This window comes from Myodes glareolus, chromosome 18 (assembly GCF_982192425.1).
Source record: "Myodes glareolus chromosome 18, mMyoGla1.1, whole genome shotgun sequence".
In the NCBI taxonomy this organism is placed as follows: domain Eukaryota; kingdom Metazoa; phylum Chordata; class Mammalia; order Rodentia; family Cricetidae; genus Myodes; species Myodes glareolus.
The window spans coordinates 21451684-21478755 of NC_142043.1; the positions used below are offsets into that span (position 1 = coordinate 21451684).

At 37.9% G+C, this 27072-nt stretch overlaps 1 protein-coding gene across 38 annotated transcripts in view; it reads right to left on the reverse strand.

Annotated features, from left to right (window-relative positions):
- Rims1 (regulating synaptic membrane exocytosis 1) overlaps nucleotides 1-27072 on the reverse strand; it is a 483725-nt gene that overhangs the window by 65879 nt on the left and 390774 nt on the right. For 26 of the 38 annotated variants that reach the window (XM_085679423.2, XM_085679426.2, XM_085679425.2 and 23 more), the window contains 2 exons: nucleotides 24249-24361; nucleotides 18486-18652 (listed from right to left, as the gene is read on the reverse strand). The exons of the other annotated variants lie outside the window; for them this stretch is intronic. In XM_085679423.2, coding sequence (XP_085535549.1) covers nucleotides 18486-18652; nucleotides 24249-24361 — 280 coding nt within the window. The remainder of the gene's footprint in view (nucleotides 1-18485; nucleotides 18653-24248; nucleotides 24362-27072) is intronic. 38 annotated transcript variants of the gene reach the window in all.

Below are 27072 nucleotides of genomic sequence, written 5' to 3' on the forward strand. Positions count from 1 at the left end.
GAAGTTACGGAGCTTTAAGACACATAGTGAAGAAAAAATAGTTCTATTTGTAAGTTTGCAACATGTTTATACTAAAGGTCATATAGAATATATAGGAAATACCTAAATTAATCCATTATAACAGATACCTAATCCGTAGAAGCAACACTTACACGCGAAACTTTTCTTGCATCTCTCCAAAGGATTACAGAAATATGAATCAATGAAAGACCAAGGTTCATTGTGACTTCATGATAAAATTCAGAGAGCAGTTAACACAAGGCATTGGAAACAGTTAAGCTTGTCCTAGACATATGTCCACAATACTGTTTACAATGTTGTGAAAATTCAATAAGTAGAATTACCTAAGTCCTACATTATGTTTATAATGCGTCTATATCATAATCATATCTATATCTTAATCATATATGGGAGATAGGAATAGGAACCTGCTGATCAATATCAGCATGCCACACCCAGGCATCTGGCTGATAAATTCCAGAAGATATAACATGTGGAAAGAGGTTTGATAAACCACACATATAAACATGCCTCCTTAAAGTTTCTAAGAAAGTCAGTTCAGAATAACGAGCGGATGTACTCAGATCAGTTTAGATTTAAGCCTTTCAAATAGACCAATCTTCAGACACAATGGCCTTTTAGTATGCAGTGAATCTCACCTTCACATATTCACATATATGTTGTTAACACAGAGGAATAAGAAGTCTTCAGAGCTATAGTCTTTCACTCTGTTTATTAGGTTGTTCCTAAATCTTATATTCATTTCTAGGCATTTTATGTTACATAGTATTATATGTAGTAATGCATTATGAATTCTATTCCCCCAATGTTTGCAACTAGCACATGAAGATACAACTCCTTTTTGTATACTGACCTTGCAGCAATGATTTTGCTAAAACTGATATATTAATTATATCAGCTGATTTTTCTGATTCTCTTGTGTCTTCTGCATTTATAAACACAGAAGCAAAAAGTTCTAATTCACTTCCCATCTCCACAGCTTTCATTGATTCCCTGTCTATATATGACAATGGCTAGGGGAGTCTGAATACTGCTGCGAAGCAGTGGTGTGTGTGGTTCCAGGGAGGAACTGCTCCATGCTGAACTACCGCGTACTATTAGAATTATTTCACATTAACACTTAGACTCAGAGTAAGAAACACTATTTCCCAATAGGATAAGATGCTGTTTTTTTTTAATTTATTGTTTTTGAGGCAAGGATTCACACTATAAACCAGAATGAGCAAGATGTCACTATGTGAAGCCCAGGTCAGCCTTACACTCTTGATAACTGTCCAACGTCAGCTTCCCAAGCGTTGAATTCTGGGATTATCAGTGTGATCCAAGTCTAACTGTCAGATTTCACTTAATCACAAATGTGTGTTAGACTTGTATGTATACTTCTTTGATAACCATATTTATTAGGCAGGGGTATCCACTGAGATGAACATTTGATTTCTTTCAACTTCATCAGGAATTACACATTGAATGTTAATGCAATTTTGTATTTAGTGTTAATGTAGTCTCCTATCCTTTATCTCCGGCTCTCTAGCCCTTCTCCCCATCTTCATCTAGATTAGCCAGACATGTCTGATGGCACACACAGTCAATTCCCATAAAGAAAGGGAACCCATTCTACCTCCAACCACACAAAAGCTCTGACCTTTCAAATAGTCTGGGACATTAGCATTTGCTGCTCTCTCCAGCCTGGGGCATCTATCTGTCCCTTTGTGTGATTTGCTCTGAATGAACATGTGCACATTTGTGTGTGTGTGTGTGTGTGTGTGTGTGTGTGTGTGTGCGTGCGTGCATGTGCGTTCTAGGAAATATCAAAGCAAAAGAACTATGTAGTATCCACTCATACACAAGGCCGTGAGACAGACTTAGCTGCACTCATATCTATTCTCTTAACTGGATTTGTAAACACTATCAAGTATTTTTTATAATATTACTGTCATATATCTATTTATAAACTGCCATCAAGTATTTTTTATAATATTACCTATATATGTATATATCTCAATTATTAATTTTTCTCATCTCATGCTATGAATATTAATGATTTGTATTTATGTCCACCCCCCCTTAACTATTTTGTTTCCCTTGCAATGTTGGGAATTAACCCTAGGGTCTTATATGTGGTAGTCGAGCATTCCACCACTGGGCTATACCCCACTCCTAGGTATTTGGTTCTGTCACAATTACTGAGAAAACTGGAGGCATGAGGAAAGTCTACTACTGCCCATTAAGCTTCATTTGCCCTTCCCAATTATTCTTCCACATCTCTTTTTGCTTAAAGTCTAAATTGTATTCCCTCACAGTTGTTCTACTCTTAGTACTTGGATCGTGGGTTTTCCTACTTTGATGATTGAAATATGCATTCTGAGTTACTGAATTCTTCTTCACATGATACGTCTTACCCTTTTCAGAATTGTGCAAGCACAACACAGGAGTGAAACTTCATTAGTCCCTACTCACAAAGAATGTGGGACCACAGTGCCCAAAGGACACAAAGAATGTGGGACCACAGTGCCCAAAATACCCTGTGTCAAACTGGGTGGTGACCAGCAGACACATCCCTGAAGTTGTCTTCGAACATTTCCTTAATCACTCCCCTGCTCTCACACACATGAAAGTGCAATAGTTACACACACACACACACACACACACACACACACACACACCAGGGAGGGAAGTATGGATTTGACACTTTCTAAGACAGGGTCTCTCACAGGGCCAGAACACATTAAGTAGGCCAGGCTGGCTAACCAGAAAGCTTCTGGGATTTTCTTGCCTCAGCCTCAGCAGAGCTAGGCTTGCAAATGTGTGACACTATGGCCAGCTTGTTGTGGCTGTTAATGCATTTGTTTTAAAAGATTGGCTCTCCCTTTTTAGACTGGTCTTGTCTGGAACTAACACTTGCTATGAAGTTGAGGCTGGGACTAAAAGCATGTGTTAAAGGAGCAGAACAAACTTCATTTTAGATAGGACCTAAATAGGGGTGAATGCAGGCCAGCAACGTCATAAACGTTCCCAAGAATCTGTGCCAGTCCTGGTCAAAGTGACCCATTAGGGTGTCCAAACATCTGTTTACATCTACTTACTTCAGATTTCCTTGTAGGTACCTGATTTATCACTGTTTTGACATATACCCCAACTAACAAATTCAAAAGTTGTATACTTTTACCCACTCCTAAATTGCCATGGCTTGTACCACCCTGCTTGTGGTTTTGCCCTTTAAAAACCCATTATCCTGAAAGCCCATTGCCATTCTTCTCCACCCGCTGTGTCGGAGTGATGGATTACAGTCCCTGTTAGCTAATTTGAATCCATAAGCTCCAGTGTGTTTGCATCGGATACCAGCTAGTGATGGCCTTGTTTGGGGTCCCATGACATAGGCATGACAGTGTCACCATGTCCCTTTCAACACCCAGAGTTTAACAAAGGTGTTGGTGTTTGAACTCAGCTCCTCTTACTTGGAAAACAAGAACTTTAGGACTGACTTGCCCCAGTTCCCAACTCTTTTAAGTTTCCTAGAGAACAACAGAGGCCTTATCTCAGCCTGCCTGTCTTTGTGGACCTGAGCTCCATCTGTCTCCCCAGCACCCAGCAGGGCTCCGAGCCTCTGCTTGCACTTCTGCTCTTTAGTGAGTGCATGTGTTTGGTTTATGGAAAACATTCCCTCCGCATGACAAACTCACTAGCCAAAGGAAATCTAAGGCAAATTCTGAAACTCTTCACTTGCCAGCTCCCGCTTCCTCTATCAGTTCCTGAACTGAACAGGCATTTCTTCAGCCCCATAAAACCAGGGCTCCCTGCTCAGGTGCTATTTCCCATGCCCCCACACTGGAAAGTACCCTCAGACCACAGTGGGGTTCATGCGGCACTTATCTTGTGTTTCCCTTCTCTTCCAGTGTTTGGTGAACCTCAAATTACCATTTTTTTTTGTTGTTGTTGTTGCTTATAAATTCTTTCTGCCAGATTTTTGTCTTTGCTCTTGTTTAGTGTTTACAGTTTTGAGTACTCTGCCTCAAGTTGTGCTGTCGTTCCTGGGGTAGACTGTGCCATACTTTACACTGCTCATTTTTAATAAGGCCAGAATTATTAGACTAGTTGCATTTTTCATGAAATTTTCAGACCCTAAGTAGTGAAAACATATATTGTATAGTCAGGCTCTAGCAATAACTGTCTTCCTTCCTTCCTTCCTTCCTTCCTTCCTTCCTTCCTTCCGTCCGTCCGTCCGTCCGTCCGTCCTTCCGTCCGTCCGTCCGTCCGTCCGTCCTTCCTTCCGTCCGTCCGTCCGTCCGTCCTTCCTTCCTTCCTTCCTTCCTTCCTTCCTTCCTTCCTTCCTTCCTTCCTTCCATCCTTCCTTCCTCCCCCTCTCTCCCTCCCCCTCCTTTCCTTTCCTTTTGTTTGCTTTGTTTTGCTTAGTTTTGAGACTGTAATTTAAATATATCATTTCTCCCTTCCCTTTCCTCCATCCAAACTCTCCCACACAACCCTCCCCACTCCCCTTCACATTCATGGTCTCCTTTTTCACTAATTGTTATTGAGTTGTTCTCATCAGGGTATCCTGATTCTGCACAGACTGTCAGATCTGCCCGGCTTCACTAGAGGGCAAATCTGTAACTATTACGGGTAAGGCATTATTCCCACGTTTCTTAGTGTCAGACACCAGCAAGGTACTTTTGTTGGACTTTTCAAAGTTATGAGATTTAATTTAGTGAATTCTACATTTTATTCAACACCTGTTTAGACCAGCTATTCCTCACATCTATGCTCATTCTGATGTCAATTTGTCAAATTTGAAAGCTGATTTCTTTAATTTTTAACTTAGTGATGTGGTTGATTTCAAGCTTCATGTCAGATTAAGTTTTAAGTATTTTCTTATAAAATTAGAGAGGCCCAATAAAAATCAATCATTTGTAACTTTAAATCTGCAGTTGTAAGGTATATTTATGTAATTAATCAGACATTGATGACTCAATTGAATTTGTATTCCAAATGGAACAACATGGACCCCACAGGATGATAATTGCTTGTTACTGGGGAAAGATACAGAATAGTCTTAGAAAGTGATAGAACACAGTAGAGAAACAGTAGCTGGGTGTGGCAATAATAATAGAGAAGAAAATACATATGATTCCGTAGAGCTCAGGATCATGTCTGTTTTGTTATGTCCTGGGATATTCACTTTCAGTTACAATATCTGCATGGTAGTCAACAAATGAATGACTAAACCAATAAGCATAAAATAAGGCACACGGAAATTGCTAAATAGCTAACACTCTCACTATCAGTTAACGGCAGCACCAAGATGAGCGCTCGAGATTGACAGCTGAGAAGAAAGTAGCCTGTGGGGAAGACTCACTGCCCTCATGCTGTCTTGTCATGGGACTTCTGATTACAAGGTCTTCCTTATTCAACCCTTACTAACAACTCTCTTCATCTCATGCCTGCTATCCTCTCTGTACTGAAATCCTCTCTGTTCCCACAATGACTTCCTCACTTGGATACGAGCTCCTTCTGTCCCCATCCCTCACATTACATCTCGTTTCCCTTGCTTCTATTACTTCTCATGACTCAGCTTCCCATCTCTGCTCTGCCATCTTTCCTTCCTCAGTGTTTTCCAGCCTCAGCTCCCTTCAGCTTGACCCTCTATGTTCCTGATGGTTATTTTCTCAAACCCGAAGGACCTAAGGATGCAAGGTCCATTTCAGGATGCAATGGAGCTCTGCCCTGGTCGTGGTTTCCTTCTTGGGATAAACGCTCCTGAGAATTGATTCTTCTCATGCTTAGCAAATATATGCTTTTCTAATTTATAATTGCCTATTTTTAATATTAAAACTTTGTGTGCAACTGTTCTAAAATGGTGGAAACAGTGACAGATCACATATGTACCTCTTTCTAGAAACTGTTTGGGAGACATTATGTAGGCTTACTTCATCTCTGTACATCTGGAAATGACAGGATGCACATAGGAGGAGGAGCTGAAGCATAAAGCTTAGCTCATGATAAATACTGGTGTCTCCTTAACCAAAGGACCTAAAGAGAGCCAAACGCAGGCCTGTCATCAGATGAGGAATGTGTTCAAAGTTGTTCTGGATTAGCAAGGTAAAATACGAAAGAACATGCACCTCAGGCTAAGGGTACTCTGTGCCACCGCTTCTAGTGAGTGTTTTTTCAAGAAACACTCCAGAACGAAGATCTAAGAGGTATGAAAACAGTGAGTGTCAGAAAATGAGGAGTCAGTGTGATGTATTTAATAGAAAATAATATTAATGAAAAAGAATCAATATAATAAAAACATCACATAACTTATTTAAGTAAGGAGGGTGTTAATGGATGTAATGTGTAAGAGAGCCCCACTGGACCCTCCCATGAGCATGTACAGGTAGTTATTGACTTTAAGTTTGCTGTTAATAAAATATTAAACATTAAATTACCCACCTGGTGCGGGAGGCCCCACTCATGTTACACCCACCAATGCTGCAAAAATGTTTTAATTATCAGAATATCCAGGAATGGAAATGAAATAAGAAAAACTTTATTAAAACTAACAATAAAACTAGAAAAGTAGAAAAATAAAATTTAAAAGGAGAAAATAAGATAATAAAAATAATTCTAAATCTGTCAGAAATCAAAATGAATGCCTTTCCCTAAACACCCCACAAAATAAAGAAGCAGATGGTAGAGCACTAAATGATGGAAAAGTCAAGATGTAGAGAAAGAGTAAACGTTCACAAGATTAAACTAATACGCTTCATCACAGGAAGAATACTGTAAATGTTCTCATATCAGAAAAAATGATTTTAATGCAAACTTCATTACTAGGGATAAAGACATTTAAATCATAATAATAGAAGTCAAACAATCAGGAAAATGAATGAATTCTATATACAAGGCTAATTAAGTAATTTTATATAAAGTAAAAGTAGACAGAATCAAAAGGATGTTGACAGATTCTCATTTAAAAAGGTTGAAGAGTTGAGCTTTCAATGGGGGCATTCTGGGGTAAGTATGAAAGCAAATAGGTGAAAGTCATCAGAAAAGCAATGGAAGACCTTGCTGACCTGGCGTGCAGATATACCAGGATGGCCTTGAATTTATGGATCACTGCCGGTCTCTGCCTCTTGAATGCTTGGATTAAAGGTGTATACCACCATATCTAGCCAGGAAATAAAATATATATAATCTAGGCTAGAGAAATGGTTCAGTGGCCAAGAGCATACATATATTGCTCTTGTGGAAGATCCGAGTCCAACTTAAGAAGCCATTTCTGTTAGACACGTCACAATTTGCTATAAGTCAAGATCTTACAGATCTAATGCCTATGGTCTCTGTACTCCTGTGCATATACCTACACACAGACATGCACAGATACGCACAATTTAAGATAATAAAATAAACCCTTTTTCAAAAAGAAAATGCTATCAGTAATCTTTTTTTAAAAAGAAACTATTATCAGCAATCTATTTTCCATACTTTTACAAATTTTAATTTACCTCTAAATAATTAATGAATATAAAGAAAAAATGTGATAAAATTAAATTAAAGCCTCACAAAATATGAACACATTACATATTACCTTAGAAGGATATAGATCATAGCAGAGAAAAAGCTAGATATAAATAACAATACTAGAGAACAAAAAAAAAACCTAACTTCAGTTTTAGACAGGAAAACTATGCAGGAATGATAAAAAAATAAAAGCCAGCATTTAGGCCAGCATCAGAAACATTATGTATATAACAGTAGCTACACACTTATGGAAAGAAAACACTTTAGGCGTCATTGACAGATACTAAAGAATCAGAAAGTAATTCAAAAGTTGACAATGGAGCATTCAAAATGCTAATGGCTCCAATTCCTCTCAAATCCATTTTCATATTTACTATAGATCACAAGGTGTAATTTAAAGCATGGAATATACCATTTTAAAATTAATATGTAGGGGAAAAGGCAACAAAAAAACTATGATGCTACTGACAAAGACTATGAATGAAGTGAGGAGATGTTCCCGTGGTATTTGTCATACAGCTACTACAGCAAACTATATTGCTTATAGTAACGGAACACTGGTGCATAAATAGATATGAGACACAGGAAATGTGGCCACACAATGGCTGGAGCATGGTGACGACTTGGCCAATCAGAGAGCTGCCACTGGAACCCTCAGATGCTGAAGCATGTCACATGCATGTGGGGTGAGGTGGGGTGGGAGCCACAGGGATACAGCTAGCATGATCATAACTGATTTTTTAATGATTTTTATTGAGCTCTACATTTTTCTCTGCTCCCCTGCCTGCCTCTCCCTTCCCCATTTCAATCCTCCCCCAAGGTCCCCATGCTCCCAATTTACTCAGGAGATCTTGTCTTTTTCTACTTCCCATGTAGATTAGATCTATGTAAGTCTCTCTTAGGATCCTCATTGTTGTCTAAGTTCTCTGGGATTGTGGTTTGTAGGCTGGTTCTCTTTGCTTTATGTTTAAAAACCACCTATAAGCCCCCCCCCTGCACAATGACTTCCCCAGGCCTGTGCACACCCCCTCTAATAAACTGCGAAGCACCCGCAAAAAAAAAAAAAAAAAAAAAAAACAAACAAACAAAAAAAGAAAAACAAAAAAACACCTATGAGTGAGTACATGTGATAATTGTCTTTCTGTGTCTGGATTACCTCACTCAAAATAATGTTTTCTAGCTCCATCCATTTCCTGCAAAATTCAAGATGTTGTTATTCTTTTCTGCTGTGTAGTACTCCATTGTGTAAATATACCACATCTTCCTTATCCATTCTTCGTTCAAGGGACATTTAGGTTGTTTCCAGGTTCTGGCTATCACAAACAATGCTGCTGTGAATATAGTTGAGCACATGTTCTTGTGGAATGTTGTATTTTGTCGAAAGCTTTTTCAGCATCTAATGAGATGGTCATGCAGATCTTACTTTTCAGTTTGTTTATATGGTGGATTATGTTGACAGATTTTCGTATGTTGAACCATCCCTGCATCTCTGGGATGAAGCCGACTTGATCATGATGGACGATGGTTCTGATGTGTTCTTGGATTCGATTTGCCAGTATTTTATTTGGTATTTTTGCATCAAGATCATAACTGATTTTTAAGCTTAATGTATGTATAGACATGTATTATTATTAATACCTTATATTTATTTAACTGCTATATTATAAATTAAAAACTTTGCAGATGAAATGGAGGAAAATGATTTGCAGCTTGAGCTTCTGGCTCTCCTACTTCTTCCTTCTGCCGATCACATGAGCTCAACAGGCTAAAATTCCTTTTATGTTCATTTTCAAATGTTATTACTAACAATTGCATCATAGCAATAGTGATCCTGCACATAATTTATCTGATAGAATATCTAGTACAAGCATGGTGACTCAAGTTTAATCCCCAACATCCATACAGAAAGATGCATGAGCTATAGTGTACTCCTAATTCCAGTTCCAGGGACAGAAGGATTCCTGCAGTTAGATGGCCAGCCAGATTAAACAAACTTTGATCCCTGGGTCTCTCTGAAAAAACTTGTCTTAAAAACCAATGTGGGTGGCTCCCAAGGGACACCTAAAGTTGACTCCTGTACTCTGCTGGCATGTGCGTACACTAGTACACGCACACGGACACACACACACACATGTACTTTGCCCACAGAAATTTTATAGAAAAACATACTTAATAAAAATAATTTAAAAACACGTATATAGCAAAAGTAATGTAGATACTGTGGATTGAGGCACAAATTATGAATATGATAGATGAAGAGGGTGATGTTTGTGGAGCAATGAGTCCAAATGAAAGAATAACAATGTAACCATTCTACATAACAGGTAAATAGCTACTCAATAAGAACTTTATGGCCCAGCGAATGAACATTCAATAGTGATAATAATTCATCAAAATAATGAGCTACCAATGTAATACTGTACCGTAATTAGCAATGATCAAACATGAAAATATATAAATTCACATTCAAAGAACATGAAAATTTCCTTAAATGCTACTTTCTTAACCATTTTCCTTTGCTTCAGTCACCACACAGATCAGCTATGTTAAGGATACACAAAGCTACTTCAGACAACAAACAGCTAGCTCAAGGAAAACCCAACTTGTTACAAAAATAAGGCAGCTATGAGGAGGTAAAGCTCTACCATATTGTGAAGATATAAAATTCCTCTGTACAGTTATTTTCTATAAACTTAGATATAGCCACTGTTGAGTTTTGTGTGTTTGAACACATGGTCCCTAGTTGGTGGGGTTGTCCTGGGAGGTTATTGAATCCAGACACAGTGGAACCTTGCTGGAGAAAGTATATCACTGGGGGTGGGCTTTGAGGTTTATAGCCAGGCCTTACATCTGTCCTTATTTGTTCATTCATTCATTCATTCATTCCATCATGCATGAATTCATTCAATCATTCATTCTCTCCTTTTCTCCTTCTCCTTCTTCCACACCTGTTCTCTGTTTCCTGTGTAGTTATGAAACGTATCCACTCTGCTTCCTGTCAAGCCCACCACACTCTCATACCTTTCCTGCCCTGATGGACTGGATCCCCCGTAGACACGTCAGTCTAAACAAACCGTTCCTCCTCTAAGTTGCTTTGGTCAGAGTATTAGATCACAGGAATGAAGAGTAATTAGGGCACTCACTAAGATTTAATTGCCATTTCCACAAATATGTCTCATCCTGGTAAGATATTCCTGGATCGTTACGAAGTTTGGCAATTTTTCAGGCACTCTCTAACATTACAGAATTTAACAAGACAACCTGGTTAATCGCTCACAAACTGGTAGAACACAAAGGTAACGTTAATGCTGACAGATCGGTTTTTAACTATATTGTGCTTGCTTTGTTCCAGGGTATACATTAATCTCCAAGGAAGACCTAGTAGGACAACCACACATTCACCCCAAACATTCTGCAACTGGTCGTTGTCAAGACTGTTGACAATAGGTCTGCAATATTCTGCTCTTAGGTGACATGGCATAATGATTTAGGTTTGGGGTGCAAATGCAACATTCATAGGGTAAAGAGGAATGCTGTAACAGGTTATTACTGTATTTATTATAAAGGTGAAGTGAGCAGATGGAATTTTCTTTCCACCTCACAGCTTGAGTTTATTACTAGGGGATAAGTTTGATAATAGCTTATCAACCATGAATTGCTAAAACCAAGAAGATGCTATGGAGGAAGACAGGAAAATCAAGGAAATTTTTTTCCTCAGATGTGCTATAGTTAATATCTTCCCTGTACAAATTTATCCTCTCTTTGTCATCTAATTGCTTATTAGTATGTTTTTAGACATATAAAATTAATTGTGGATTACTAAAGTAGAAGTCCCTCTTACTCACTCTTGAGTACATTTGATTCTATTAGATAAAACAATTGGAAGCAAGAAGAGGTTTCTATGAGATATTTAAAACTGTTTCATCTCTATTCATATGCACTTTTTAAAAACCCTAAGATCATTTCATTGCATTTCTATACTCAATGCACAATCTGTTAGGGTAAAAGGAAATTTTGAAATTAATTTTGAATCCATTTGTATGCATAACTGTAGTGATTTCCAGAAATATGAATCTTTTTATTACCAAATTTTTAAGATAAATATATTAACACACACTCACTTTAAAAGCCACAAATAAATACAAGAATCCGCCTTTCCTGTGTGTATGCTTCCTCATATCAAAGGGCAAACCTTTGTAAATGTAAAGTTAGAAGACAGCTATTTGACCATGGATGATAATGGTTCTAAATCTTTCTATAACTTTCAAAATCTGAGTCCAAAAAAATAATTGCTTTCGATGAAAATGAAACCACTCTTCCAGAAGTGGATGATAAAAGAACAAAAATTCGTTTGCATCAGACCATTCTGTCAGTTTGATTGTTACAATGCATCCTGAAATGCGATGTCAAGTTCACTAAAGTCAGGAGAAAATAGATTATAAAATTTGCTGCTGCGAAATTGTTGGTTTTGACAAATCTTCTAAAATTATGTAATGTTGCATAAGTACCATATGCTAACTGATTGTACCATTGTCGGGGAGAGAAATAGAATGCAGCAATATAAAGGGTTAAAAAGGAATAATGGAATAGGAAGTGTTAAAATTGGTTGGCTGATTGGGAGGGCAAGGTATTGTTGGGAATACATGGATGGATAAATAACACTGAAGATCTTTTATAAAAGTCATATGGAATCCCCCCCCACACACATACACAGACAGACACACAGTTACGTTACTATGAGGTGGCAGTGTCCCTACTAGACACTATAGGCTAATATATAAAAATCCCAGTGATAAGAATTGGTTACCTCTTTGGGAGCTATTGGCCAATGAGGTTCCATAGATCTTCATACATTAAAGGCTATTGCCTATGCTATTAGTTTCCCTCCAGAAATTGGAGGCAAGACCATACTGTTGTAGTCATCAGGTACTTGAGTCATAGAACTTGGAGAAAGCAAACTGGTAGTAAACTGGATGCTTCAGAATTACTGGTTAGCATTAATAGTGCTGGGAGGTGCTAGTCATACTACTGGAGAAGAGAATACACCATTCTTACTCAGTTGTGAATTCTGCCAACTGCAATAACGACTGGTCTGGGAAGACATACCCACTGCTTGCAAAAGCAACACAAACATCTGTGAGCAACCAACTTGTATTTTTATTGGATTTGTCCTACCCCACACAATGAAACCCATAATTGGCACTATTACTGGTCCAAGAACCCATGGAAAGACAAGTCAAGTACCTAGGGAGAAACTACCATTATTATTCTGATAAGTGGACACAGTATTAAAAAATTTCTTTTGGTTTATCATTACAACCATAGATTCTTGCATCTCTTAACCCTCATCAGAGAAGATTCTTCTTGCAGCTGATGATGATTCACACAGAGACTAACAAGGAGCCAAGGTGCAGAGAATAAGAAACTAGTGACTAGTGATTTTTAACCATAAGGAGAATGTCATGCCACCAATATCATATTACCCCCTTCGAAGGCTCAGGGATCATTGGGGGAGAGAGGATGTAAAGGGTGTAAGAGTCAGAGATGACAACAAGGATACAGCGTCACCCAGAAACAGCAGAGCAGCTGCACATTTGGACTCCCAGCAGTGGTGACAGCATGCACAAAAAAAGCCGAAGATAGACCACCAAGTCTCAGTATGGGGAGGGGAGGGGGGCACAAGGTCTTGCCCTAGCTGAGGAGTTATTGACAATTGCCTGCTGAGGAGAAAGGGAAAATCTGTTTTCTTTAAGAGTCTAGCCAAGGTCAAGGGGAACCCTCAGAGACAGCTGACCTGACCTTGTGGGAGCTCAAGGGCTCTGGCCCTAGACAACCTGCATGGAATCGAACTAGGCCCTCTGCATGTGTTTGACAGTTGTGCAGCTTGGTCTGTTTGTAGGGCTGCTAGCATTGAGATCACGACCTGTCCCTGGTGCTTGAACTTGTATTTTGGGCGCCTATATCTCAAGCTAAATTAACTTGCCCAGCCTTGATGCAGGGAGAAGAGCTTGGATGTGCAATGCTCTGTTCAAGTCCATGGGAGGCTTGCATCTTTCTGAGTGGAGTCAAGGGAAGAGAAATGGATGGGGAAAGGGTATATGGGAGACAGGAGGAGGGAACCAGAAAAACAAGGGAGGGGAACTGAGGTTGGCAGGCAAAATCAATGAAAAAAATGAAAAAAAAAAAGAGTATGGCCTCTGGTAAGTCAATCATACTCCATTGGAAAGCTACACATCTAATAGTATATGGGCAACATAAATTGGACTTGAGTTATAAAGAGGGAGGAGGACACAGAGTTGGGCAGGGGATACAGATGAATCAGGGTGGAGTTGCGGGTGGGGTTGATTATGATCAAAAGACATTGCATGAAATTGTCAAAGAAAAAAGTAAAATATATGTCAAGTGGGGAGCGTAGGCCCCAGTCCCTCGCATCTATCCCAGCCCCCAGGCCTGGTCTGGACTCCAAATCCCAACAGGCCATGTCCTCCCCATCCTCCCTGGGGATGGGGTCAGGACCACTCCCCAGGGTACTTAAGTGATCTCCCAAAAGAGGAACACGTGGTCTCCCTTTCTTCCTCCTGGAGGTCGCATCTTTGCGGCTTACCGGTTCCCTCTCAGGGCCACCTGAGAGTGCAGATCTCCATTAAACCTGGATATTTCTTAATTTGGCTTGTTTTGATTTGGTTTGATTGGGAATTTTTGTGTCAGCAGGGAGCTAATATTAAGAAATATTTCTAACAATATAGAATTATGTAAGATCTGACAGTGACTTTAATATTATGCTCATATTTGCTCTTAAAATTTGTTGTTATAGAAACAACTGAAATTTCTCTGGCATGAATGAAAGGTATGCATATAGAGGTGAAAACATGTTCAAATTAGCCATGAAAACTGACCTACTTTTAAAGATGAAGACTGAGAATTCAGAAAGTATATAAATGTTTGACTTCTAGTAAATGTATTATGTTGTGTGTTTATGAGTTCAAGATAAGTATAGATTGTATGATTGTGTAGATGATAAAAGCTAATGTCAGCCATTTTTCTCAATTACTCTCTGCTTTTTTTAAAAAAAAAGCAATCATTTTTAGTATAGACACACATACCCACATACATATGTTTTTCAAAACAGTTTTTCTCTGTGTAACAATGCTATCTGTCCTGAAACTTGTCTTGTAGACCAGGCTGACCTTGAACTCACAGAGAACTGACTGCCTCAGTCTCCCGAGTGTAAGGACTAAAGGCGCGCGCCATGAACACCCAGCTGGTTTTCTTATTTTTAATTATTTCTCTGGGTATGTGTCTGTGTGTAGGTGCATACATATGAGAACAGGTGCTTGTGAAGGTGACGAATACCCAGAACCTGCAGTTACAAATGATTGGGAAGTGAGAACCGGCTCATATCCTCTGCAAGACATAAAGAACCCTTAAAGGCTGAGCCAATTCTCTATTCCTTCTCCTTTCTTTTCTGAATAAGATTAATCACTGAATATCACATATAATCACTGAATCTAAAGCTTCTTGTTTTGACTGCACTTGATGGTCAATAAACCCCAGGGATCTTCTTGTCTCTGCTTTCCCGGCTCTGAAATAATGCACACACTGCTGCACCCACATTTTTGGTGGCTTCAGGGTACCCCAGCTCAGGTCGTCTTGTTCAAATGGCATGCACTTTACTGACTGAGCCATTTCCCCAGCCTTAATGTACATATTTTTATTATTAATTATGACACATACTCATGTCTATACCAACCATATATTGTACTCAGACACAGAAACATCTTTGAGAACATGTTAGGCCCAAAGAAGCTTCCAAATATAAGTATACACAGAATACATCAGAGATACTAAAAGTCAAGTCCTCGTTGATGCCTATTATTTGGGGTATTAAGTGTTGATTCTATCTTGTTAAAACATCTTCACCTTTGTGAACAGTGTGTAACCTATTTCTACAACTTTTAGGTAATTATATCTTCAAAATATTTACCCTAAAACAAATAATGCAGTCTGGTTTCTTTCCTTTTTGCACTTTCCCGGAAAGTGAAATTGAAAACATAAACTATGCTTTGCATTGTTGTGAATAAAATATTTACTGTATCAGGAGAGGAAAGTAACAAGAGGACTTCAGACTGAGCACACCAGAAGTGGACATGTCTGGAGGAAGGCACGCTCTCTTTCAGCTCATGTGCAACTGCCTGATCATATCCGGATGAATCCCCAAATGAACTATGGATCGAGTTCTTCCTACATGCTTAAACATGCCTTTATAACTATGTGTGTGTGCAGCACTGGAAATGCAGTAGTCAGGTTTGGGAAAAATTTGGTATTTTAAGTGACAATATCTGATTGTGTTATATAAAGAAATCAAGGCCGTGTTAGATAACTTCTATTTATAGACCTTCCTGACACATTAGATTTTAGGGTGTCTTTTAGGGCAATAAATTGATTTTTAAGAACTCCTGTAATGTCCTCTGAATTCTTTTGCTAACTCTCCCAATGAAGACCATGGGAGGCAGCACATAAGAAAATATTTTACATAATGGCAGGGGGTGTACACAGGTCTTTGGAATGTCAAGTAAGTGCTCAAACATTAGGCATAACAATTTAAAATCCCCTTCAGTTCTTGGCCTAAGTCTTACACTATAATATACTCTTTAGAGGAATAAAATCCTTATATACAATAGGAACTCAAAATGTTGATATTAAATAAATTCTATCACTGAGAGTGGTCGATTTTATCCTTCCAATAGTGGCTTGGAATATAAAGTATTTAAAAATCCATTTAAGATGTTAACTACTGAAAATAAAAAAAAAGAGAAAGAATCAACAGTAACCATTCATAGAATCTGCAGTAAGAGCAGAGAGAGTATTCCCAATGGGAGACACCCCATGCCTCTTCTTCTTCTCTACCCAGGGTAGTAACTGCTTTGCATTGCAAACTCACCCATCTCAAGCTTTTCAGAGAGGGCTGGTGTTGGCAGCAAAAGGGCAATGTGTGTCCTGTGATGTGGTGTGTGAGGGCCTCTGTGCATGTGATGATTTTTATTTCACTTTATTTTATGGTATGGGTGTTTCGCCCAAACAAATGACTGTGCACTACGTACAGAGGTCACAAGAGGACAAGAGATTCCAAGGAACTGGAATTACCAACCGCTGTGAACCACCATATAGAGGCTGGGAAATGTATCCTGGCCCTCTGGAAGGGCAGCCAGGACTCTTAACCTCTGAGTCACTTCTCCAGTTCCATGTGTATTTTGCATTTATGTAGATACATATGGAAAATAATATAGAATAATATATAAAAGATTTTCTAGCTTTGGTGAGTCAGAAGATTGTGACACAAAACATGGTATTAGAAAAGTAGGTCTCATCCTAGCTACAGAGGAAACTTTCTTAGCTATCACATGAGTTTATTTAAAATCCCAGTAACTAAGGGTGATACCGAGCAGGGAAAGGGTAGAAACAGGAAGCTTAGAGAAGATAGGATGCTAGGAAGGAAGTCTTCTAGGAGCTCTTCAGAAGAAGCCCTCCTCCTACAAGTTTCAAATCGAAAAGCTCGGGAGTCAGCATAAACAGATCTTTGTGCTTTTCCTCCTAGCTTAGTCAAACGCTCAGGTTTTCCTTTATGGTTGGAATTTCCCCCTCTACTGCACTATCACCCCTTCCACCTAACACTCTTAGCAGGAAATCATTCTCTATGGTGAGATACCTCGCTCAGCCTTGATGCAGGGGTGGGGGAGGGGCTTGGTCCTGCCTCAATTTAAAGTGTCAAGCTTTGTTGACTCCCAATGGGAGGCCTCACACTTTCAGAGGAGTGGATGGGGGTGGGTTAGGGGAGGTGGAGGGGAGCAGGAGAAGATGAGGGAGGAGGAAAAGTGGTTGGTGTGTAAAATGAATAAAACATTTAAAAGGAAAAAAAAAGAAAAAGAAAATCACAGTCCATCGTTAGGCTACCTGCAGTCTCTTTTTCTTTCTCCCCTGTCTTGATAAAGTCCTGGAAATTGCTCATCTAAATCATGATACCATTAAACTGTTAACAAGATCATGGTTCTTCCCTTAGCACAGAAGTAATGGGAATGGAAATCCAAGGGTACACTTCAGGCTACAATTTAATGTGCAGCAAACTGTGAAATTTAGAGTTACAGAAAGGTATTTGTTCCTATTTTTAGCATTCATAATTAGTTAGAAAGCCCTTCTACTCCCCAGATTGCTTCTATAAACTTCTGTTTTCAAAAACAAGGCGTACTGATACGGTTCAGGCTGGACAGCACCTCATGTCTGAAGTTCTTTCTATGTGGCTTTCTTCAGGGTACTAGTCACATAAGAACAAAAGAACACTTCGTGATGTAACAAGTGGTGCACATGTTTTACAGCTCAGACAATGAGAATCAGGGATGCACCTTTTGTTCTCATATTATTATGACTGAAGTAGGAGTTAAGGAAAAAAAAACAAATCTATAGTCCTTTGGGAAATAAAGAGTTTGAAACTTTTCTATAAAAGTGGCTAGAGATGCGTGCATACATACATAATTTCACATGTACACACTCATCCATAGTCGCTTAAAGGCTAGACTTTCACACTGATGATATGGTTGAATAGTTATGACAGATACTCTCTATAAACCATAAAATACTTTTTATATGATCTCTTTAAGACAAAACTTTCAAGTGCTGGAATAAGAGGTGCACTTCTGATCCTATTATATTATGAGGACCCCCTTCAATTGCGATTGTGAGCAACTTCCAAAGTTTTGACTGTAGTAATTAGATTCAGTTTACTGGGAACAGTATCAAGTACTCTGCTAGTGACATATAGAATGGGTTGTACATGCTGACCCCACCTAGCCGCTATAATGAGATGTGTCCATTACATTGCCTAAACAGTACCCTCCAAAAAAAATATTCTGGAAGCTAGATGCATGTCATATCATGGAGATGGATTACGATAAAGAATATCACCAACTCACCTGATCCTACCCCTGGGGCGCTCAGATTGCTCGGACATAAAGCTTGTGCTGCTGAGGCGTGAGGCACTGCTGGTTCGGGAAATGGCGGACACGTCACTGACATCACTATCTGATGACTTGGCGGAGACGTTATCACAGCTTCTGTACTGATCTTTATGTATGTTATACTAAAGATTAAAAACAAGAGAGGATGAGCGCCACCAATTGGATCGCGGGACAAAAACAAGTGACCTGGAGGAGAATGACTGCCTAAGCAAAGGAAGCCAAAGGATACCTCTATCAAGGTAAGAACGGAAGCTGATGGCCAGGCCAGCATTAATATTACATAAGAAATTAAATAAAAATTGGACATCTTTTCAATGACGGGATATGGCTTATGAAGAGTGAACACGCAATTAAAGTGCTTGCATGGAAAATGTCTAAGAATCATTTGTATGTGCTGAAAACCTGAAACTGCGTCACTCATTTTATCAACTGACATTTCATCATCTTCTTATCTGCATATCTTTGCTTTTGGGGCTTTATTCCCAATATTTAGAATTCATCAGATAAATTAAGACACCCTGTAAAATCACAAAGGAGATAATCAATTTTTATTGTCCTACTGGAACGGAGCATATGGTGTATGTATTATAACTACAGAAAGAGACACGTTTTTCCAATCAATATTCAAGTAACTGTTTTCTTTGCTATCAGAAGAAAAGAACTTCATTTGTTTACATAAATAGAATATGAATATCCCTATTATTTCTCATTAAGCAAGTGAATGTTATACGGTGAACAATAAATGGGGAAGTGCTTATTGATTTTTAGGCCAGTCTCCTATCCTCTAATGCTCTGTAGCATGAATCTTGATTAATTTGAACTATCTTTCTCAAATACACCATATAAGCGAATTCTAAAACCCAAGTCTATATATATATACAAAAATGTAAGAAAATAAATTTTAAGGAGTAATTCAAGTAATTCCACAGATGGTGCTCACATTCATTTCATGATCCCTTACGTCAGAGAACTTTTTTCTTGAAGCAATTTCATTTAAATTCTTAGCCTCTTATGTGTATGAATTTGTCTATGAATTTTGTGTCATGAAAAGAATATACATTTTATGGTCTATCTACAAAATAAATTTTCTAAAGTTCTATCACAATGATGTTTACCTCTGAAAGGCATAGATCCCACTAAGACACAAGGGATATTCACATATGCTGTTAAGTCTAAAGCCAAATCACTATTTATTCTCAAATGAGTATGATTCATGTATTCCATACCCTATGGTACTTCAGTTCACCAGCAAACTCTTCAGTTCACCAGCAAACTCTTGTCATATCTGATAGACAATTCTGTTCAATACAATTCATTTTACTCAGAACAATTTCTAACCTACAGATTTGTATGGAAACGTATAATAATGACTAGAACCTGATTTGAACAATAGCAGAGTATTAAACATAATTCCTAGATTAAACTACTGTGACCAAAGATGCATCATATATTCATTCATTATATCTGCAAATATTAGGACAAGAAATAAGTGAGGTCCAATGCCCTGAGACTTTATCTAGGTATACTGCATGCTCTTCCACTGTTGTGTCAGCCAGAAAGAACAGCTGGCAGTATGAAGCATGTGGACAGTAGCAGGAAGACTTGTAAGCATAAAGGGAAATGTTGCTCCGATTAATGAAATCTCCATCCTTTCTACAAATTGTCTCTATTCCAGCCTACATCGATAGAGACCTTCGCTCTTAAACAGAGAATGAAAATGTCATCATATGTTCTATTCTACTGGGATATATAATAATACCACAGTTATTTTAAGATTACAATTTCTCCCACAATACTGAAGGAAATGAAGGGCTTTATATTTACTTTTTACTACTATTTTTTTTCTGATTTTCAAAAACATGTTAACCTTTGAAATATGCTCGCCTTTTTTCATCAAGAATTATTTGTTAAATTTCCTCTTTAATATTTTAATATTTTCATCAAACTACATTTATTATACATCGAAGAATAAAGTATCCTCAGGGGGAATGGATTTGGCCACGCTTCCTTCCCCAGGAGGAAGCTCCTAATTATAGGCTCATAGTTTTCAGAGGTCAGTCATAATAAACACCGCAGGTATCTCCACCAACCCTTGCAGCGATCTTGATGGATGCTCCAGAATTATAGAAAAAGAATCCTTTAAAAAGTGAGGGCCTATGTGTGGCTTTATCATTTAGTATGACTTCTTTCCATCAGAGAAGCATTTAACTCCAAATAGCATCAAATAAGAAGGCATAGTGATGCATTTCAAAGGTTCGAAAGCAGTCAAGCCAGTGTGAATTCCTCACTCAGGATGGAGAGTAGGACCATTTGATAGTTTAGAGAAAGACCAGCTGACAAAGGTGGGGGATTATATTCACCTGGTGATGATTTAGCATGAGAAACATAATCTAGCCTTGCTGGTAAGTGAAAGGATTCTAAGAACGGTCACCTAATTTCTCACACAGTTGAAATTTCAACTATTTCAAATTTGTTAGTATTGAATTTTAATTACTTTATCAAATATGTTAAGTGCATAAATACTGTAAAGGGGAAAGTTCAGAATTTAATATACATTACATACTGACACTATTTTATAGCAATAGAAGTCCTTTGAAAATTAAAATGTTTTTGATAAAACGATAACCCTACCCTGAAAATTATATAAAAGGGTTCTGAACTAATTGAAGCAGCTACTATCCACTAATCACTGATGTGATGATTTTTCTTTTATGTAAAATAAATTCAATGGCAACTTCGTTAGAAACATTGGCCCAGAATATAAATATTTTAGTTGTGGTGAATATAATTTTTTTTATTTGATACATTAAAAACCCCGGAGGCAATTGTTATTTTGCTTCACACAATTTCATTTATAATATTGTTAAAACATTTTAATGCCACGCCTCTGAGCTCACGTTTATTGGTTATACAACTAAAACTGAACTGTATAATTTCATTATTAGGAAGAAAATTACAGTATATGCAAGTCATGTTTTTCATATTTTCTGTCACATGCAGATGGAAAATTAGATGTGTATTTTGCATTTTTATTTATTTATTTATTTTGGTTTTACAAGACAGGATTTCTTTGTAGCTTTGGGACCTATCCTGGAACTAGCTCTTATAAACCAGGCTGGCCTCGAACTCACAGAGACTGGCCAGTTTCTGCCTCCTGAATGCTAGGATTAAAGGTGTGCGCCACCACCGCCTGGCATACTTATATTTATATAGATTCATATACCTCACATGTAAGTAAATGAAAACACATAGGGGCCCCTTGGGGAGAAGGAAGAAGACAGGTATGGGGAGACATGGGAATGTGAGCCTAGTTCATTGATATATGTGTATGATTGGGTCACAACAAAACTTTACATTTTGAAGTTAACTTAAAATATTAAAAATGAAAGCTGTTCTTTTTCTGAAAATTATTTTTAGTTATGTGTTTGTATGTGTCTATGTGTGCATGTACCCTTGGAGGCCAGCAGGGCTCCACATGCCTCTCGGAGCTGGAGTTACAGGCGGTTGGAAGCTTTCTGAGAAGGGTGCTGGCAACCAAAGTTGGGTTCCCTGGAAGAACAGTATGAGCGTCAGGTCTTACCAGAGAACCAGTTCTCCAACCCAAAATAATTTCGTTTTTAAGATATTCAAATTCAACGAAATATGGACAAGGGGTGTCTTTACAAATAAAGAGGAAAACATTAATATATAAATGCAAATGAAAGCCATTGAGGATACAAGGCTTGGGGGCAGGCTAGACTGCAGTGTGTCCTTAGTGATGTGACAAAAGAATCTAGTGGTACCTATGCCTTGAGTCACTCTATACAGAGTCTACTAACTTTGGTAAATGAATTCTGTTTCTTTGAGTATTGGGGTTCACAATGTAAGTGTTTAGACTGAAATAGGACATTTTCCACATTGCTTTATATTGAGTGTGAGTGTGTGTGTGTGTGTGTGTGTGTGTGTGTGTGCAGGCATGCAAGTATGTGAATGTCAGAAGACAGCTTGCAGATGGTTTTCTCCCTACACCAATATGCTTGGGGACTGAGTTTAGATCCCTAGAAGTAGTGACAGGCACGTTTACTCAATGAGCAATTTCACTGACACTAAAACAGAAGACAGGTCCTTCCAAGACCTAATTTGCTTTAAGCAGAAAATTTGAGATCTTTCAGCAGAGTAGGTTACCTGGTTTACAAAAACACTCACGCTTTAGATGTGTGGAACAGCTCATTGTACAGGTTTTTCTCATGGGCTGATTAATAATTAGACGCCTGGCTCACAATGACCCCAGTGACCTTTAGTATTTTATTCCAATTCTATACTTATCTCTTTCCTGCAGCCTACTCGCCCCCCCCCCCATTTATTCTATTTGATTTCAACTATTAGAAGAAGGTTAGGAAATCAAGAAAGGATTTCTGAAATAACTGGAGCATTTCCCCTAATTTCAACTAACAGAAGCTAACTGTGAAGAAAATTCTACCCTAAAACTTATCCTGTTGGCTCATTCTTAGTGAATTTGCAGTGTGAGCACATTAAAGTCATGATGCTATTCACAAAGAAAGAGCAGCACACTACTCAGCTGACAACACCACCACAAACCAGAAGAAGACAGGTGTGTCTGGTGTGTGTGTGTGTGTGTGTGTGTGTGTGAGAGAGAGAGAGAGAGAGAGAGAGAGAGAGAGACAGAGAGAGAGAGAGAGACAGAGAAGAGAGAGAGAGAGAGAGACAGAGAGAGAGAGAGAATTTACTCTTTTCTGATTTTACCTTTTTAAAAGATGTCTCAACCTCTTTGTGGCATCCCTGAACCAGTGGGCTTTCTCTACTGCTGGTTTCTGCATCTAATGTGTAACGTGATACACTGTACCCAACTGCCCAGCTGGCACAATATAGGTGACAAACCATATTCTGTTTTGACTTCTACTGTTTGTATTAACCACTGACTCCCTGACTATATATGAAGCAAACTTGATTTTTTTTTTAAAAAAAATAGTAACCTTAAGGTTTTATTTTAAGCTTAATGTATTGATTTGATGTAGTTTGTACTTTTTTCAGGTTCTGAAATGTCATTATTCCGAAAAAGGCTCCCCGATATCAATTTGTTATGAAGTAGAACCTAATGTTATTTTGAGAGAAATTTTAAAATAAACCAGATAATGATGTAAGTGTGTTTCATATAGTATAAGGTTGTATATTTTAATTAAACACTAGCTACTACACTTATGGATATCTAGTATATTCTTACAAAATAATGAGATATAAATTAAATGCTTATTAACATTAGCTTAATGTCATTTTCTGAGAGATTAAAACAACATACTTTTTACTAAAGACAGATAAGTAAATAAGCAAGATTGTCACATTGTATGGGTTTTGTCACTAATTCACCAGTCAAAACCACATAAATACATTTACTACTAAATAAATACTATTTCATTAACAAATGGCCCTTTATACCCTGCTTACTTTGCTAATGTAACTATGGACAACCCTCATCTTTAATACCACTATTTTTCTCATTGGAAAGATTATTAAATATAATAAATAATATTTCAGCAATGTAATCTACTCTCTGAAAACATAAAGGTGTGGAAGAGTTTTGTCAAGCTGTATGAACAACCGTGATGCAAGACTAATGTTTCACGACAATCTCCTTTCCATGGCTCACACATACACATATATGCCCAGTGTACATAGCTGTTTCTCAGGGGGATGCTATTGGCAGGACACTTTTAATTTTACCTTGGAGTATTGCTCGCGATCAAGTTCTTGACTAGACCCAGACCCCGCTGTCTGCTTAAACCGGTGAACTTTCATTTTCATCTGTCTTGTTCGCTCCTCCACTACTAAGCTGGCTGCAAAAACACACAACGGAAGCTCATTAAAACACAGGAAGCACCTTTTAAGGAAATGGCTGGTTTACGATTTCAAAGCTTGTGACATGATTCAAAGTAAACAAAATTTGAAATAAACCACAATTAATAGATTAAGCAGAATGCAGCAAAGACGGCACTGATAATTGTTAATCTACTGGTGAAAATGATAAAATTACACAGAATGGGGAACACAAATGCTAGCAACAAAAATTAAGCACACTATTTCTTCATCTGATGTGAAATATTCTCAACTCTCTTCATAGGTTAATATGCAGAATCAACTTTAACTGTGAAATGGTGTTTTCTGTGTATTCAACTGGCTGCTGGTGGTTAGCTATGAACAAATCTGCATACCAAACACGCCACACACATATGCACATGCTTGCATGCATGCACACACACTTTACTTCAGCTAAAAAGAAGTCTCTTGAAACTATTTTATTAATAATCATCTGTTCTTTGGAGGTATCCTTCCTATGTCATAAATTCTGACCAACAGTTTTTGACCACTATTTGTTGCCTATAACAATGCATTCATGTAGAGAAAAAGAAAAATTGGCTTGCATGAACTCATAAAATTTGAAAATGATACTCTCTATTTCTTAGCTCTTTTACAATATAACATGTACAGACACGTATTCCACTTAGGCTTCATGTGATAAGAAGCAGGTGTGATAGAGGGCAAGATCGTATCCAAACTGACTAGAGCCAGAATCCATCACTATCTAGCTTGAAAACACTGCCTCTGATTACTGTGTTTTCACATATAGAGGGGAAAGAGCCAAGGCTATCATTGTGTGTAAATCATTCAAAAGCTCATAACTGTGCTGAGTGAGACCTATAGAGTGTTTAACCTCTCAAACAAGTTTTAACTGGACTTATAAAGTAGAAGTGTGTGTATGTGTGTGTGTGTGTGTGTGTGTGTGTGTGTGTATCAAAATGTATACATGACCTTTGTACCTTTCGGCCTGTAAAACACATGCTAAGGTGTGTGTGAGTGCATGCATGTGTGCATGTGTGAGAATATGTCTGAAACTTCAGCTTCTGTACTTGAGTCATAATTTTAATTGCGCCAGCCAGCCCCATTCTAACCTCTACCTTAGTGAAGTTAGTAAACTAGAGAGACTCATTCTATTACAGCAAAGTTCTGAAAATTAAGCGCAACACACATTTGCTCTGAATGTTATCCTAAGAGACAATACATGGTGATTGCCTTTAGCTAGAAGACATTTCACAAGCAGCTTGAAAGGTTTGTTAGTTACCGGACAGCACACAGAGCCAAAGGTAGCATTATGAAGCAAGCTTCAATAAGACAGCTCTTAGGAACTGCAACAAAGCTATGAAAACTAAGATTTTTATGTATAGAATGCCATAAACAGTACAGAAAGTCATATGTAAATATATCTATCTTCTGTACTGCACCTGTCATAAATATCCCTTGGTACCATTATTTTCATTTTCTTTTTTTGCTTTAAGGGAGCTAAAAAAAAAATCTGTAGCTGTAATGTATAAGTAAATCTTAAAACAATACACTGTAACCTCAATTTCATAGATAATTAAATGTTAGTTTAACATCCTAGTCAATCATATTAACGTTTAAAGAACCATTATGACACTTGCTAGAGCAAAACTTTGTTATTAACTTTGCATTTAGTACTGTGCAGTTCTTAATATTCCTTCCCAGAAGTTAAGGGTCCAAAACACCTAGAAATAGTCATAGTGAGAGAACCTTGCCATGCCATCCCCTTCCTCTAAGTAGGATTACATTACCTTATGGCATCTGCATTTTAATACTCACTTTGCAATACTCAAAGCTATACCCTACTAACATACCAGTAAGAAGTGATCTGAATGTACAGTTTTCAGGGACTAGTTTCCAAAAATTCTCAGCATACTGCACTTATTCACAGGAAAGGTTAACAAAGCAACGTTTACATATCACCAGGACGCAGTCTCCAAATTAGTATTAAACCCAAGATCACTAGTAGATCCACTCAGCTTTCCAGCAAATAAAACTGTTATGCCATCTTCATTGCTTGAGCTCAGATTTCAAACAGAAGCCACGTTCAAGTAAGTCTGAACATTTACCTGAGCGATCAGAAGGCTGTATCAGATTCCTTTAGGGTGTCCTCTTTTTGATGTCACTATGATTAATCTAATATTATGAAATAGTTGTTTGTACAAGTTATTGCATGCCATTGAAAGGCTACTTTATAATCACACCCTTGGTGTGAATGTAAGTGCTATTTAACTTTTCGACATGCTTTTATATCTCATTAAAATGCACACTGTGAAATAAAATGACATTCTATATGGATTGTAGATATGAAAAACTGAATCTCTAAAACTTCAATCCTAAAAATAAGTCCACCAATATCTGTTATTAATAGGAAGAACAACAGAAATAATCATAAGCAAACTCTGTCCCTGGAATAATATCCCAATTAGTCACATATCAAAATTTCCAATATCTTACTTAGAACAGAACAATTATTTCTTATCATTTAAAGGGCTCTACTCTTTTACCAATTCTATCTCTAACAGCAAAATTTAAATGTGAAACAAAACGCTTAACAGAACCAATTGAGACCTATGCACTAAATTTACAGTTTAAGTCATTCTCACGGTTTGTAGCAATTCAAGCTAATATAAGGATTAGTAGGCAAACTGTCATTTAGTTACAAAAAGAT